Source organism: Ceratotherium simum, chromosome X (assembly GCF_057802395.1).
Source record: "Ceratotherium simum simum isolate JZ-2026a chromosome X, ASM5780239v1, whole genome shotgun sequence".
NCBI lineage: Eukaryota > Metazoa > Chordata > Mammalia > Perissodactyla > Rhinocerotidae > Ceratotherium > Ceratotherium simum.
The window spans coordinates 109,022,424-109,037,484 of record NC_141940.1 but is presented as its reverse complement, the minus strand read 5'-3'; the positions used below and the strand labels follow the sequence as shown (position 1 = coordinate 109,037,484).

General features: G+C 38.4%; 1 protein-coding gene across 2 annotated transcripts in view; it reads left to right on the top strand.

The window, feature by feature from the left end:
- POLA1 (DNA polymerase alpha 1, catalytic subunit) overlaps positions 1-15,061 on the top strand; it is a 282,014-nt gene that overhangs the window by 175,532 nt on the left and 91,421 nt on the right. For both annotated transcript variants that reach the window (XM_087427087.1, XM_087427086.1), the window contains exon 35: positions 7,849-7,965. In XM_087427087.1, coding sequence (XP_087283213.1) covers positions 7,849-7,965 — 117 coding nt within the window. The remainder of the gene's footprint in view (positions 1-7,848; positions 7,966-15,061) is intronic.

The window sequence follows — 15,061 nt, the reverse complement described above, 5'->3', positions numbered from 1 at the left end:
TTCTGAGTAGTAAAAAAAATTTTTTAAAGAAAAACTTTTTTTCATGTGACTTTTTTCCATAAGTGCATTCCCTGAAAATTCCTCTTGGCAACAACCAAACACATGATATAGCTCAAAATATTTTTCAGATGTATTAGTGATTTGATTATATTGAACTGTCTTGGAAAAACTATCTCTTCCCCTCATTAATAACAGTTTTCTGATATACGCTATTGTAGAAAGTTTAGGAAATACAGAAGCAGAAACTACCTAGAGATAACCAGTGATGGCATTTTAGACTATTTCCTTCCAGTCTTTTTTTCTGTGTACATATTGATGAAACTAAGCCTTGAGTTTACTTTTGAAGTTTGTTAGCATGTGTACATACCTAACGTGATGTTTTTCCAAGAGTGAAGACTTGAGAGGCAGGAGCTGTGGTGGAAGTAATGAACAATTTTTCTTAGAGGCTTCATCACTAAAATATTAATATAAGCACCAGAGTAGCCATTTTACCATCTCATTCCATTTGATTCTTTTTTCCTTTTCCTTGTTGAAATGACTATATGCCTTATCTGACAAATCCATTTATAACCATTCACACTGGAAAGTCGGACATTCATCGCGGTTGGAATATTACATCCCCAAGTCGCTTGTAGCTTCACATAGGGGAAAAAAAGTCTTTTATGAAAAGATTTGTAATACAATAGAGATTAATGGAATGAGAGGAAAATGCTTTCAGTTTCTCATATGAAGTGAAAGCAGAGCGGCTTGGAAATCTCGTATTCTTACTATTTGTATTTTGTTATATCTCTAACATCCACAGTACATGGCTGGGTTGCATGAGCTCTTTGTGCTTTGTTGACAGTTGACAGACAAAGCAAAATTATTCCTGAAGCAAGGTACTGTGTACTTAGTTGTGACCTATTATAGCCTAAGAATGTAGCTTGCTTTTGAGTTGGATGAATAGGGAGAGTATTTTATAGAATAGGCTTGAATATGCTAAGAGAGATTTCAGCTGCCCATACAGAAAGATACATGTCCTTCATTGAACTTTTTTCCCCCAAAATATAATTTTCCATATGAAGTCATTTTAAGTATATTTTCCCCAGTTGCTTGCATGGAGACAATTTTAACTGTTCTAGTATTGTCCTACAGGGGTAAAATAAAATTGCTGGTAATTGTTGGCTTTCTCTGCTCACAGTATAGCAGGAGAAGATGGCTTGCATTGGGGCCTTTTAATGTACCTCAGGTACATCTTCTGATGTTCAACCTCTGATTGCAAATTAAAATAACAAGGCTATGGTATTGGATTTGATGTGAGGCAAAGCAGAACAACTTGCTAATTTATCATGTAATATACAATTGCTGAGGTTGGAATTTGTCCACTTGTAATGCTATTCTATGTGTTTAAATGAGGACCACTGCTTGCATCTAACCTATCATAACGGTTTGGGAGTGCTCCATTATCCTTTCAGCAAACTGATGGCAGAGTCTGGTCCTTGCACAAATGATAAGATCAATAAGTTTCAAATAACTTGGATGAAATGACATGTGACTGTTCATTTAGAGAGATGTCTTACTTTAAAAATCAATTTTAATAATATTTAAAATTCACATTGACCGACGAGGCACTTTCCACTTCTCTTTTGTTTGATAATTTTGTTAAAATATTTTTGTATTAACTTTGGTGAATAGTTACTTTATATATGTATTTTTCCTGATTTGCTCTTTCATCTCCTGCCCTGGCACCTCTCTGGGACTTAATAATCAGTCTTTGACGTGCCAGCATGCCACAGTGTAGAAGATTTAACTTTAAAAGCAAAATTATGTTCCTGTTAAAACTTCCCCTGGAGAGCTTAGGAAAATTTTCTCCCAGTTTTGGGTGCAAATGTGGGTCAGAAAGTAAATTGTTTCTTGATATTTCTGGAAATCCCAAATCACAACATGTCATTCTTCAAAGGCAGCTGTGGGCCCATACTGTGCACTATCTATAAGAAGACCCATTTTACACTGGGGATAATTCTGTGACAGAAAAATGTGACTGCAAGGGAACCCCAGAACATTTATAAATGGTTTTGGGTGAAAAGAGCGTCTGGTCTTCTCAAAGTGCATATAGTTTGGGGAAAGGAGCAGTTAACAGCCATTGTAGAAAAATAGTAATGATATGATGAACTCTAAGAGCATGTATGCTGGCAGACCCTGCCCTGTGACCCTGTCACTGCACTCCTGGAGAGCCATTACAATTTAAATCATACGTCACTGCAGTACTGTGTTGTGTTGTCTCTTGAAAATCTCTGTGAATCCCAAAATAAAGCAAAGACCACCTCCTCTTCCCTCACCGTCTATTCTGCCACCTATAACTTCAAATCCAGTATGGTTTTATCAGGGAAAACATGGAAACTTCACATATGTCTACTACATAGTAGTAGTATTTTGCAATCAAATTGAGAGGCACCTCCACCTAATCTTATCTGTTATCCATCATTGTAGTTCTCCATGTTGGGATAACACCAGGTGGAAACTCATCAGGCTCTTTCCTGGTTATAATAGTGCATTGTCAGCTGTAGCCCAGCACTGATGTTCCCCAGTGCTGGAGGCATAGGTAGGAAAATAACAATATTTTACATTTACTAAACATTGTTGTAGGCTTTCTTATTTGATCCTCTGAACAACTCTAATAGGGTAAATGTTATTACCTCCTGTTTCATAGATGAGGAAACTGGGGCTCAGAGAAAAGTTCGGTGACTAATGAAAAATTACCCATTAATAAATGGGTGGGGAGAAACCACACTCAAGTGCCATTTTTCATAACCTCAAGTCTGTATTCTTCATTGAATGTGAACCTTTGTGCTGGAGACTGGGGAGGATGCTACCAAGTCCAAAGTGGGTCACTCCCCAGGGGCGTGCCCATCCAGTTAGGGAGGTAAAATAAGATGGTTCAGGGACAGTGCAAAGCAGTGTGTGCTCAGTGGCAGCTGAGATAGAGGGAGAAGTCCTGGGGGCTTGGGAAAATTTTGCAGTAGAGGAATGGAAGTGATGCTCAAGGAATGGGCACTTTAGGCGGAGGTTCTATAGCATGAGCAAAGATGAAGAGGTGGCAATAGGCAAAATGTGGTGAGGACAGGGAGAAAACAAATCTGATGGGGCGAAGAGTTTGTGTAAGAGAATGATGAGAATGGAGGAATGGGATGAGGCTGTAAAAGATTTGAAAGCCAGACCAAAGCATGCGTTCCTAATCCTCTGGAAGGTATACAGTTAGGGGATGGGAGTGGAGAGGCCGTGGGAAGCTACACTTGGCAAGACATTGCACTAGATGTGGGAGAGAAGGGAGTTGGGGAAACAGGTCGGAGGCTGGAGGCTGTTGCAGTAGACCAACTTTGAGGTCTGGGCTTGGGTGAGGATGGTGATGATGGTACTGTAAGGCCAGTGGACAGACTTGGTGACTGATTAGAAATGGGAGAAGGGCTCACCATATATTTGATTCAAGAGTATGAGAACTACTGTGAATTTTTTTCTCTCCTGTGAATTTTAGACCCTTTCCATATTATTTTCCATAAACTTGCTCGTGTGTTTTTATTTTATTGCTTCTATTCATTCGTTTATTCAAAAGATATTTTTGAGTGCCTCCTGTGCACCACATTTCCAGGTCTGGATGATTTCTGTGTGTGCATCCTTCTAAAAATACAAATGTACACAAATGAATAACAGTTTGTGTTTAAGGTGCAACTACCAGGAACGCCTCAGTTACAAATGGAAATCGATTCCTTTTTAGCCTGTGCAGACAGAAACCATTTTAGTCGAGGCCTCAGAAATATAATTTAGCAATCAGAACCAATCAGCATTTGACACAATTTCATACACAATGATTTCAAGGAATTAGTGATACTGAGACTAAAGCAACAGGTGATAGATCTTGGCATGTTTTGGTAAAGGTTTGTTTTGCTATTGGACAGGTTGGCTTCACCTCTTTTGAGCTCTCTACTTATAAATGTGGTTATAAGGTAGCCATCTGAAAACTTAATGACCTTATTCCTGTTGGTTATGACAATTTGGCATTTACATGTGGTCTTGCATAATAAAATGACATATTTGGATGGCAGACATCCTTAGAGTGGTTCTGGAGGTTTTTATTAAAACCCAAACCTTTTTATAGGTTGGACTTCCAAAGAACTACACTTTATTAATTTTCTTTTCCTTCCACTGACCTGGCAACATAGCTTTGGGCTGTACGTTATTGTCCAATGTGGGAAATGAAAATAAGTTCAGTTTTGTCCTTATGAGTGATAATTCAAAGTGAGTTTATACAATGCTAGTATTTTCATTTGCTTTGTTTTTATCACCCGTGAGAGGCAAAATTCACTATGATCTTGCCATGTAAGATTTGCCCCATCACGGAATATTTTCAAAGACCTGGTATATTTTTTTTTTAACAACACAAATGTTCCTTGAAAGGTAGATTTAGCGCAGTCAGTTAGTATCTGTTGGGGGAACAAAGGGTTAACCAAAATGTATTTGACAAAATTGAATGGAAGCAAAGCATATATTGAATATGATTAGGGCCTATTTCCCCCATAGAAGAGTTTTGTTTAAAATACACCATGACCAAAAGCTTAATTATCAAAATAAAACAAGAGGCATAAAGAGTTACAGGCTTCTAATATTATTTTTCAGCCCCGGTTCCCTTCACACAGTTATCAGCATGTTTAATTTCCATGCATAATAGCACTAGTTATTGTTGTCATTTGTAAAGGGAGATTAACAGATAGTAAGTACAAACAAACCCAAATAAGTACTGAATAGAGAGGTGACAAAGAAGAAAAGACCTCTTTAATGTTAATTATAACTGGTAGGAAGTCTAGACAAATTATATTATCTGTTTTCTATATGATTTGAAAGGACATTTAGTTAGTAACTCTGTCAGAGATAGAGTTAGGTGTTTGCTTTAGAAACAGGTGAGGTGACAATTTAGCATCTCCCTGGTTGGCAGCTCACCTAGTGAGTCATGAAGTTGTAGTAAATTGATGGAATCAAGTTTCAAAAGCATCTCAAAAGAACTTCAGCTTTTTGAACATTATGTTCCGAAAATTAAAAAATAATTTTAACTCTCAGGTTGTTTTCTGGTACTTAGTAATTTATTGTCTCAAAACGTAACAGTTGTTACCTGTCTGCTTGCTTTTTTTAAATTTTGTTTAGAATTGAATGAATTACAAGTATGGTTGGCAATGTTAACTGATGCATATTCCAAAGTGTGTAAAGCCTCAGATAGCAAATGTAATATAATAAATCCAAATGAATGATAAAGGAGTGGTCCAGTCCTGCATTTTTCATACATGGTTTGCTTGAATTCTGTTTCCTTTATTAATATGCCTAAATGGGTACTTCCAGAAGCAACTGGTCTCACCTTTAATGTTTATAGGCTACGTTTAAAATATAATACCTGTTGCTGCTGTCACCTCCAACTAACCCGCTCTGTATTCCCCATGCCTAGAACACGCCAAACCAAAGTATCTTGTTTTTTTAATTCTGAGGGGCCATCAATTGTGAGCTGCACTCTTGACTTAACAGCTTTTTTGAAGAAAGCATAAATTCATCATTAAATGTACATGTCAATTATAAATGCATCTGAGTTTCAGAAATATTAAAATGTGAATAAAAATGTGTTCTCAAAATGTGGTAATAGGCCCTAGGAATTGGACCAAGCAGTTGCCTATGACTCAGAACCACTGATTCTTTATTCTAGTTCATGGTCTTTTGCTGTGGTAGTAGTTGTTTGTCTCAGGTAGGATCCACATGACTCCATCCCTTCTCTGTGTAGCAGTTATAGTTGGTACCATACAACTTGGTTCTTAAAGCCAAGCCATACTGAATTGCTTTTAGTCTTTGTGTGTGTGTAGACCTTGCTTTCCTATTTAGATTATAATTTCCTGAAACTCTGTACCTGGGGACTCTTTGCCTATTCCCAACAGTATTTGTATTTAAAAAAAAATTTTTATTTTATCTTTTTATGTTTTGGTGAGGAAGATTGGCCCTGAGCTAACATCTGGGCCCATCCTCTATTTTGTATGTGGGTCGCTGCCACAGGCATGGCTTGATGAGTGGTGTAGGTCTGCACCTGGGATCTGAACCTGCGAACCCAGGCCGCCAAAGCGGAGTGTGCCAAATTTAACCACTATGCCACTGGGCCGCCAGCACAGTATTTCATATAATTCTGGCCTTAAAGGTTTCATAAGGACTCCTTGAGACCCTCTACCTAAAAAGTTCAAATTAAATATTAAAATAGTTTGGCCTATTGACAGAAGGTAGGAATGAAGCTTACTGTGAATGTATTGACTAGATGGATTTTATATTCTTTAAAGGTAGCATATTTTTTTATAGTCAAAAAGTAATATAATATACTTTCTCTGGGTGTGAAGGCCATAAATGGAGCTGGAAGAACTAATTTTTGGTGCTTTCCCTTGAATTTGGTTGTTGATACTTCCAAGAAGAGCCTATTCTTAGGAATGTGGTCACTCAGCACAGCAATGAGTGGGGACATCTCGCAGCTTTGGATTAACGCCATGTGGCAATGTTAATAAGTGGCAGATGAATGTCCCTAATGTAATTAAGCAACATTTGCGTATATAGTGCTCTTATCTAAGGGGAAAAGACCAAAAGGTTGCTCAGTCTAGAAACAGGGACCTAGATTAAACATGTTGTTGATCCCTTTCTCAATCATAACACACAGAGCTCTCTCTGGCCTTCATTCTTTTCCATATGTTGTTCTCTCTGCCTAAGTTGTCTTTTCTGCCTTCTCCACCTACCAAACTTCTATTTACTCTTCAAGACCAGTTCAGAAGTTACACTTCTCCAAACATTCTGAGACCCAAAGATAGCAGGTCCCTACTTGCGGCTTCCCGGGTGGAAATGCCATGCAACAAGGGAACATGCCTTGTTCAGCTTTATACTCCAGTGGGTCACCCTAGTTTGCCTTAGGCTTATTATGCCTAATACATGTAGCACTAAAGCCCACAGACCCTGGTGCCTTCAGATGAACGCCTGAACTTTACTCAACCCCTTTTTGTGAAGTCTTGTCTTCCTTGTTTAACAGATATGTTTTATAGCAAACATAATGCTGATTTAAGATATTAGGCATATTGTTATCACATCTCTATGAGAAAATTCAAACGAGCAGCAAGGGAGAAGGAAAGTGAGAAGAGAGTTCTAAAGGCCAGAGAAGTGGGCAATGACTGTTTGAAACCACTGGAAAGAATGGTCAGTTGAAGTTGTCCTTGAAAACATTGCAGGCAGTTTTATGCCTCCAGAGAACATGTGTAAAAGAATCTTTTAATTTTAAATGAAATAATTGCTTACATTTAGTAAGTGTTTCTTTTATGCCAAGTATAGTTCTAAGCACGCTAAATGTATTACATCATTACAAGATCCCTGTAAAGTAAGTACTCTTGTTGTGGCCATTTTACAGAGAAGGAAACTGATCACAGCAATTAAGTAACTAGCCAGTAATCACTCAGCTACTGGAAAAGTCATTCATTTCTGTGTGGTATATTTTTTACTTTGGTAATGGTCTTTGCTAATGAAATAAAACCCATTGGTTTACATTTTGCATGTAACCGTATAAGTTTCTATTGGGAAGTTTTGATGTATATGGGGTGGGATATTTCTTTTAAGAAAAGGCAATAACATCTCATGTGATCTCATATATAAGTTTGGGGCATAAATCCAATTAACTGTCAGGAAAGAAAGGTAAGGAGCTATTCAGAATCTCTAAGGAAGGTTTGAATGAAATCAGTCTATCTTGATAACGAAAGGTGTTTATATTTGTATTTGTTGATGGTGGTGATAAGACCAGAGTGTTCTCTTTTTTTTCTCCAGGGCTGGTTGATTTGCGAGGAGCCAACATGTCGAAATCGAACTCGGCACCTTCCCCTTCAGTTCTCCCGAAATGGACCTCTTTGCCAAGTCTGCATGAAAGCTACACTTCGACCAGAGGTAATGGTCACGTAATACTAAAGGACCCATGTAGAAGTGGGTAGGGAGCTGTGTTTGCCCGTCCCTTAGATCTGGGAAGTAAATATTTGGTGTTTGCCCTCTGGAGACACTCTACTACCACACGCATATATTTAAAAAAAATATCCAGACTTCAAAAAGATACATGCTTTATTTTTTCATGTCATGAACAATATTGTATTTATATCTAAAAGAGAAACTGACTAGTTCTCCTATGGGTTACTCAGATTTCTTTGGTTGCCACTTCATAATTAGAGAGAAGAGATACCATTCCTTGGTAGAAACTGCTGTTACCTTCAGACTAGATCAGAACCCTTTTTGTAAGGACTAGAAATCCTCCCAAACCCCGAAAGGGTTTATTTTATTTGCATGGGATTTGTTGCTAAGTAGTGGCCATAGATCAGTAGTTCTCAAGCTTTGTCTCTACTTTAGTACATACACCTGAGGGATAAGGCAGACTATCATTAGTGACTCCCAGCTGGGGAGCACATAGCCTGGAAACACTTTCCTGGTAATTAAGATGCCTTCCCTCTGTCGACCCAAGCAGCGTTTCCCAAACTGTGGGGAGAGGAATGTTTGAAGGTCTTCCGTGCAGAGGGGGTTTTGTGATCAAGTACACCTAGGAAACTCTGGGCTAGCCAAAGTTAAACATGCTTATTGCAGATTGTCTCAGAACTTGTAAAATGATAATGTGCAGCCTGCCTCACCAATACAGGACTGTAACATACCTCACTTTCCAAATTTATCTGGCCTGAGGATTTGTAAGGATTTTGGTGAGAAGAGAGTGAGAATAGGAACCTGTTATTTATTTGCTTATTTTTTAACACAGAGGCAGGGTTCTGTAACCAAGTTTTGACTTCAAATCTTTTCACTGAAAAGGGTTGATACACAGGCTAGTTTTAGGAAAGTATTTTATTTTAAAGTTCTAATGGCTTTTTATTTTAATTTTAAAATAATGTATCATTTCGCAAAATTTAGCAAGAAGTCAGGAACTATAAATGGCTATCACCATTGTTGTGCATTTCCTTGTTCTTTTGCATATCCATATGTATTTTTTACATGGTTTCAGTCATAATGAAAATATGCTTTTGTATCATGTTTATCTTTTGTCAAGCATCTGTGTTGCTACTTAATTTTTGGTACCAAAACTTTTAAACACAAATTTAACCATTCCTCTTGTTGGGCATTTTAAGCTACTTTCACTATCTCTTCACTAGAAAATTATGATGAATATTTTCCTGATTAAATTATTCTTTAGTTATTTGAAATATTTCTTTAGGATAAATTCTTATCAATGATACATATTAAAGTGCATAAATACAATATGGTCATGATTCATATTGCCACATTGCTTTCTTAATGGGTTATCCCAACTTAAAAACTGTAACCAATACTTGATGAATGTACCAGTTTTACCACCACCTTTGCAGCACTTGGGCATTATTATTTTTAACTAATTTGATAAGTATAAAATGTTCCTTGCCTTATTTGGTATATCTTTGATAATTAGCAAAGTAGAATGTAGAATTTTTTAAAAATACGGAACACATAGTGAGAATTAGGTGTCATAGTAAATTCTTTTTACGTCAGTCTTACCCCAAGACTTGCATCAGCAGGTGCAGAAAAAGAACAGAAGTATATATATTTAGTGTGACTCATCAATCCAGTTGTAGACTCCAGGGGAATCAGCTTACTTCATGAACTAATGCTGCCTTCAAGACTTTTTAAACATCTAGCTCATCAAGTCAAGTTCAATGAAAATTGAATTATTTTGTAGAAAGTCAGCCAGTTAATCCCATTCTTGGTGAGAGAAAGTAAAAGGAAAGTGTATAGCTAGTAGATGGGTAACCTTCCAATAAACGTTGATGATGTTACTGGTAGTGGTTTAATACATCAGGTTATCTTTTATCATCTGTTAGCCTTTTTTAAATTAATGAACCAATACAGGCATTTTGAAGTGCGTTTTTTTCCTTCATATCCTTGTCCTCAAAACGGTGGCATTTTAGGCAGGCATTTACCAAGATTGTCAGCTACTCTTCCCAGGGAGAAGCTTTCATAGCTTAGCTCCTTGGGTCATATTGCTACTCAGAACATGACCTTCTGGAGGTTCAGAGCATCCTGGTTGGTGATACTGCCCTTGGTGAGCTGTTCCTCACAGGGACTTGACAATGGCACTGAGCCCATTCTTCTGTAGTCCATTTTGAGTTGCTAGTGATGAGTGAAGAATTTTGAAATTCTATTTATGAGGTTCCTGGGCTTTCCTAGTAGGAGGAAAAAGCTGCATCTTTCCAGAGATAGTTCCAAAGAAGCTCCAAAATCAGTTGTGCAATGGACAGGATCATTGTAATTACCATAGGGTTTTCCAAAGTGTCTATTTTGCAGGATTATGCTTATCTGGTTCTTAAATTCTGAGTTGCTGTGTCTCAATCATGCATGACTTTCATTTAATAATTATTTATTGAACACCTGCTATATCCTAGGCACTGTGCTAGGGCCTAGGAACATATCAATGAACAGGACATTTCCTTATTTATAAAGCTAACATTTAGTTTAACATTACTTAGACTACATAAAATTGTTACCTGTGGGCAAAAATGGGCATTTGTAGATGTCTCTTTGGATGGAAACACCAGACTTTCCTAATGCTTGACTAGTAGGGACTTTTAACTATGTTGTTCAAGTTTGATAGTAAAGCACTTGCCTCTTACTGTGCCAGTCTCATCCGCACATAAAAATCTACCCTCATTCAGTCATGGGTTGCAGTTGGCTTGAGTACTTTACAGAATTGACTTGGGATATGAAAGCTGGCTCTTCTTCTGGCTCATGTTGCCAGAGTTATGAGAAAGAAAGCTGGGACAGTTTTGTTCCCAGGGTTTTAGATGTGTCTCTCTTCTCAGATACCTTTTTAAAAAAAAGTTTATCAGTAAAGTTTTTTTAGGTTCATGGGAATTTAACACTATACAAATTGCTAATTATTAAAAATATATTCTCTGGGTATTCTATGCTACAGAGGAAGTATAAATAAATACAGGATTGAAAACGTTGATGTATACATAAGTTCCTAAGTAAATAGAACCCTTTTTCATACTGGTGATAGAGACAGGACTTATCCAAGTTAGAGAATAAATGTTTTAATATCTCTTTATTTTAAGGACATGGGTTTGACTTCTTAAGGTGGCCAAATCTGTATGGCTGTGAGCTGAACCCACAGGGGATTGTGTATAATGTAATTCCCTAAAAGTAAAGCGTTAGATTGTTTTGTTTTATTTGCATTATAGAACTAAGATTTTAAACTAAGTTAAACTTTTTCTCACTAACATTTCCATTCTTGATGCAGAGATGAGAGAACATCGACATGTGACTCCTTGGCCTGTGGTAGAAATAATTTGTGAAATTGTACAGTCCCTGGGGCAGGAGCACTGTGGTAGAGTCCTTCATTCAATAGTTTATTTTTTTATTTTTTTATTTTTTATAATTTTATTTATTTATTTTTTCCCCCAAAGCCCCAGTAGATAGTTGTATGTCATAGTTGCACTTCCTTCTAGTTGCTGTGTGTGGGACGCGGCCTCAGCATGGCCGGAGAAGCGGTACATCGGTGCGCGCCCGGGATCCGAACCCAGGCCACCAGCAGTGGAGCGCGCGCACTTAACTGCTAAGCCACGGGGCCGGCCCTCAATAGTTTATTCCACTAAATTTCTTTTTTTTTTTCTCATAATTTTATTTATTTATTTTTTCCCCAAAGCCCCAGTAGATAGTTGTATGTCATAGCTGCACATCCTTCTAGTTGCTGTATGTGGGACACGGCCTCAGCATGGCCAGAGAAGCGGTGCGTTGGTGCGCGCCCAGGATCCGAACCCGAGCCGCCAGTAGCAGAGCGCGCGCACTTAACCACTAAGCCACGGGGCCGGCCCATCCACTAAATTTCTTGAAGGGCACTTATAAGGAAAGCAGTACAATGACTTCTGGTCCTACTTTGAGATACCCCTCGTGTTTCTCACATTATCCTCAGTTGTAAAACTGTTAAAATTTTTTTATAATGGAATGTGTGTACCATACAGGACTCTGGCCTTCAAAGGAGAGGAAAAATACTGAATTTATGATCATGTGTGTTACAATTTCAGAATGGCTGTGGCTGAACGAATTGTTGAGTTGATAAGTACGTTAGGGACAATGAGAATATTGCCAAGCTACCTGGGATGGTGTCTTGTTTCTGCATGAGATGAAAACATGAAAATAATTGTTGTCTCTTAAGGCGATAATCATGAGTTGTGCAGGAAGAGAACCTTAGAACTATGATGGAAACTCTTAAACACCTGTTCCTAGTCAATGCTTACCCTCCAGTAGACAATGGGTTTTTTACCATGAGGAGTCTTTTGGAGTTCTCCACTGTGATTTTGATGTGCTTGTTTTTTAATGGAGAGTTTGCTCCATTCTACCTACAGCTTCTCTTACCACGAAGCAGATGCTAGCCTTCCTTTTCAATATACTATTTTTCATTCTTTTTTTAATTGAGGTGAAGTTCATACAACAAAAGATTAACAGAAGATTTTAAAGTGAATAATGTAATGGCATTTAGTACATTACAATGTTCTACTACCACCAACCACCTCAATCTAGTTTTAAAACATTTTCATCACCCCAAAAGAAAACCCTGTACCCATTAATCAGTCACTCCACGTTACTCCTCTTCTTCCAGCCCTGGAAACCACTAATCTGCATTCTGTCTCTATGGATTTACCTATTCTGGATATTTCATATAAATGGAATCCAACAATATGTGACCTTTTGTGTCTGGCTTCATTCACCTCGTATAATGAGGTTGATCCATGTGGTAGCATGTGTCAGTAGTTCATTCCTTTTTATGGCCAAGTGATAGGCCATTGAACAGATATACCACCATGTGTTTATCTATTCATCCATGGATGGATATTTGGGTTGCTTCTTTCAATAGACTTTTAAAATTTATTTTTCATTAGCTAAGTAGGTCTTACATTTGGCCTAAATTTATGTCCTTTGGCTTACTCATTGTTCCTAGTTCAGCTGAATGAACTAATCCCTTCCTCTTTTCCTGCCTTCAGTAAGCATTTATTCAGCACCTCCTCTCGGCCTGTTTTATGAGAGTCTTTTAGATATTTGAAGATAGCTATCTTCCTGAGCCTTCCCTTGCAAGGCCCAATATTCCTAGGTCTTTAACCATTTTTCTAGTGTTCTGCTTTCAGAATAATGACACTAGTCCAGAGTTTGTGTCCCGATAAAGTAGGAAGCCAAAAACTGCATGTAGCACTTCAAGTGCCACGGAGCAGAATAAACCTGCCGCTGCCAACTTTTCTAGGTTATAGTAAATTTCTGTGAAGTCTATTTCAGGTTTTGTTAACTTTCTTGGCATCTGTATTCACAGTGTTGATTCATTTTGAGCATTCCGTATGCTAAAACACATAGTTTTTTTGCACATGCAACTGCTAAGCCATACCTTATCAGATTCTCTGAGACCTAAGTGGTTTATTTAGACCTAAGTATAAGACTTCATTAGTAGTGTATTAGTTTCCTAGAGCTGCTGTAACAAAGTACCACAAACTGGGTAGCTTAAAACAACAGAAATTTATTGTTTCACTGTTCTGGAAGCTAGTTAGAAGTTTGAAATCCAAGCGTCAGCAGGGCATTCTCACTCTGAAATCTGTAGGGGAGAATCATTCCTTGCCTCTTCTAGATTCTGGTAATCCTTGGCGTTCCTTGGCCTATAGATGCATCACTGCAGCTCTTGTTTCCGTAGTCACATGGCCTTCTCCCAGTGTCTCTGTCTCTTTTCTTCTTCTTCTAAGGACACCAGTCATATTGGATTAGGGCCCACCCTAATCCAGCAGGACATCACCTTAACTTCATTTTCTCTGCCAAGACCCCATTTTCAAATAAGGCCACGTTCACAGGTACTGGGGGTTAGGACTTCAATATATCTTTTTAGGGACACAATTCAACCCATAGCAGATAGGAATTATGCTGAGCTGAGGGAAATGGAAACCAAAAGTAACAATGGCTTAAACAGAGTAGACATTTAATTCACTAACTAGGAAACATTAATTTTTTATCATGTGCCAGAAATCTAGGTGTGGGCTGACCAGGATTGCTATAGTGGCTCCACAGTGTCATCAGGTGCATAGGCTCCTCTTGCCCTTCTCGGTCATTAGCAGTCCCTGGCTTCCACCCTCAAGGTCACAGCATGGGCTAAGGTGGCTACACATGCCCCTTCAAGCTGTCACAGACAAGACAGAGAAAAAGGCTGAAGGGTCAAAAGGATGCACCTCCCAGATGAGTCAGTTCTTTGAGCAGCCTTCCCAGAAGTCCCACCTAACACTTCTGCTTACATTTCATGGGCCAGAAATTAGTCACATGGAGATAATAGCGTATTTTGTTACTAAAGAGAAAGAGTAGACTGGGTATTGGGGGCCAACCAGCACTCTCTGGGACAGACCTTCCAGTGAACCCTGTGAAATCTCCCCTTGCTGTGCTCGGCCCATCACTGTCCCATTGTGGATATTTTGGATCCTGATTCTGTTGTGCACCCACCCTCTTGGCTTCTACAAATCTGATGCTGTGATTAGCCTTCCCTCTTTTATCTTCTCCAAAATATTAATTAAAATGTTGAAATGCGTTTGTGCACATACCAGTGGATAGATGCCTTCTTTGAGGTGGACACTGCTCCATTTTAATTAGCACACTTTGTGTAGGATTGTTCTACCAATTGCTAATTATTTTTGCTTCCAGCTTATCATTCTCCACAAGGGGTTTCTCCCAAGGGGAAAACCACAATGTTACTGATCAGACACTGATAGTCTTATGGTTTTATAACTATCTTGGCCCCTGGAATGAGAAATCTTGGGATCTATCTCCTTCGACAATCTGGTATTTTTAAGTGGCATATTTAAGAACGTGCTTGCTTTTACTCATTCTACCCCGAAGCCAGTTGCTTAAGGAGAGGAGTCATAAAATTTTTTAAAATGTGGTTTTGGTAACTGGCCAGGAGAGAGTGTGTTAGACTCCATGTAATGACCCAGGCCAGAGTCTTTATTAAGTGTGGGAGTGA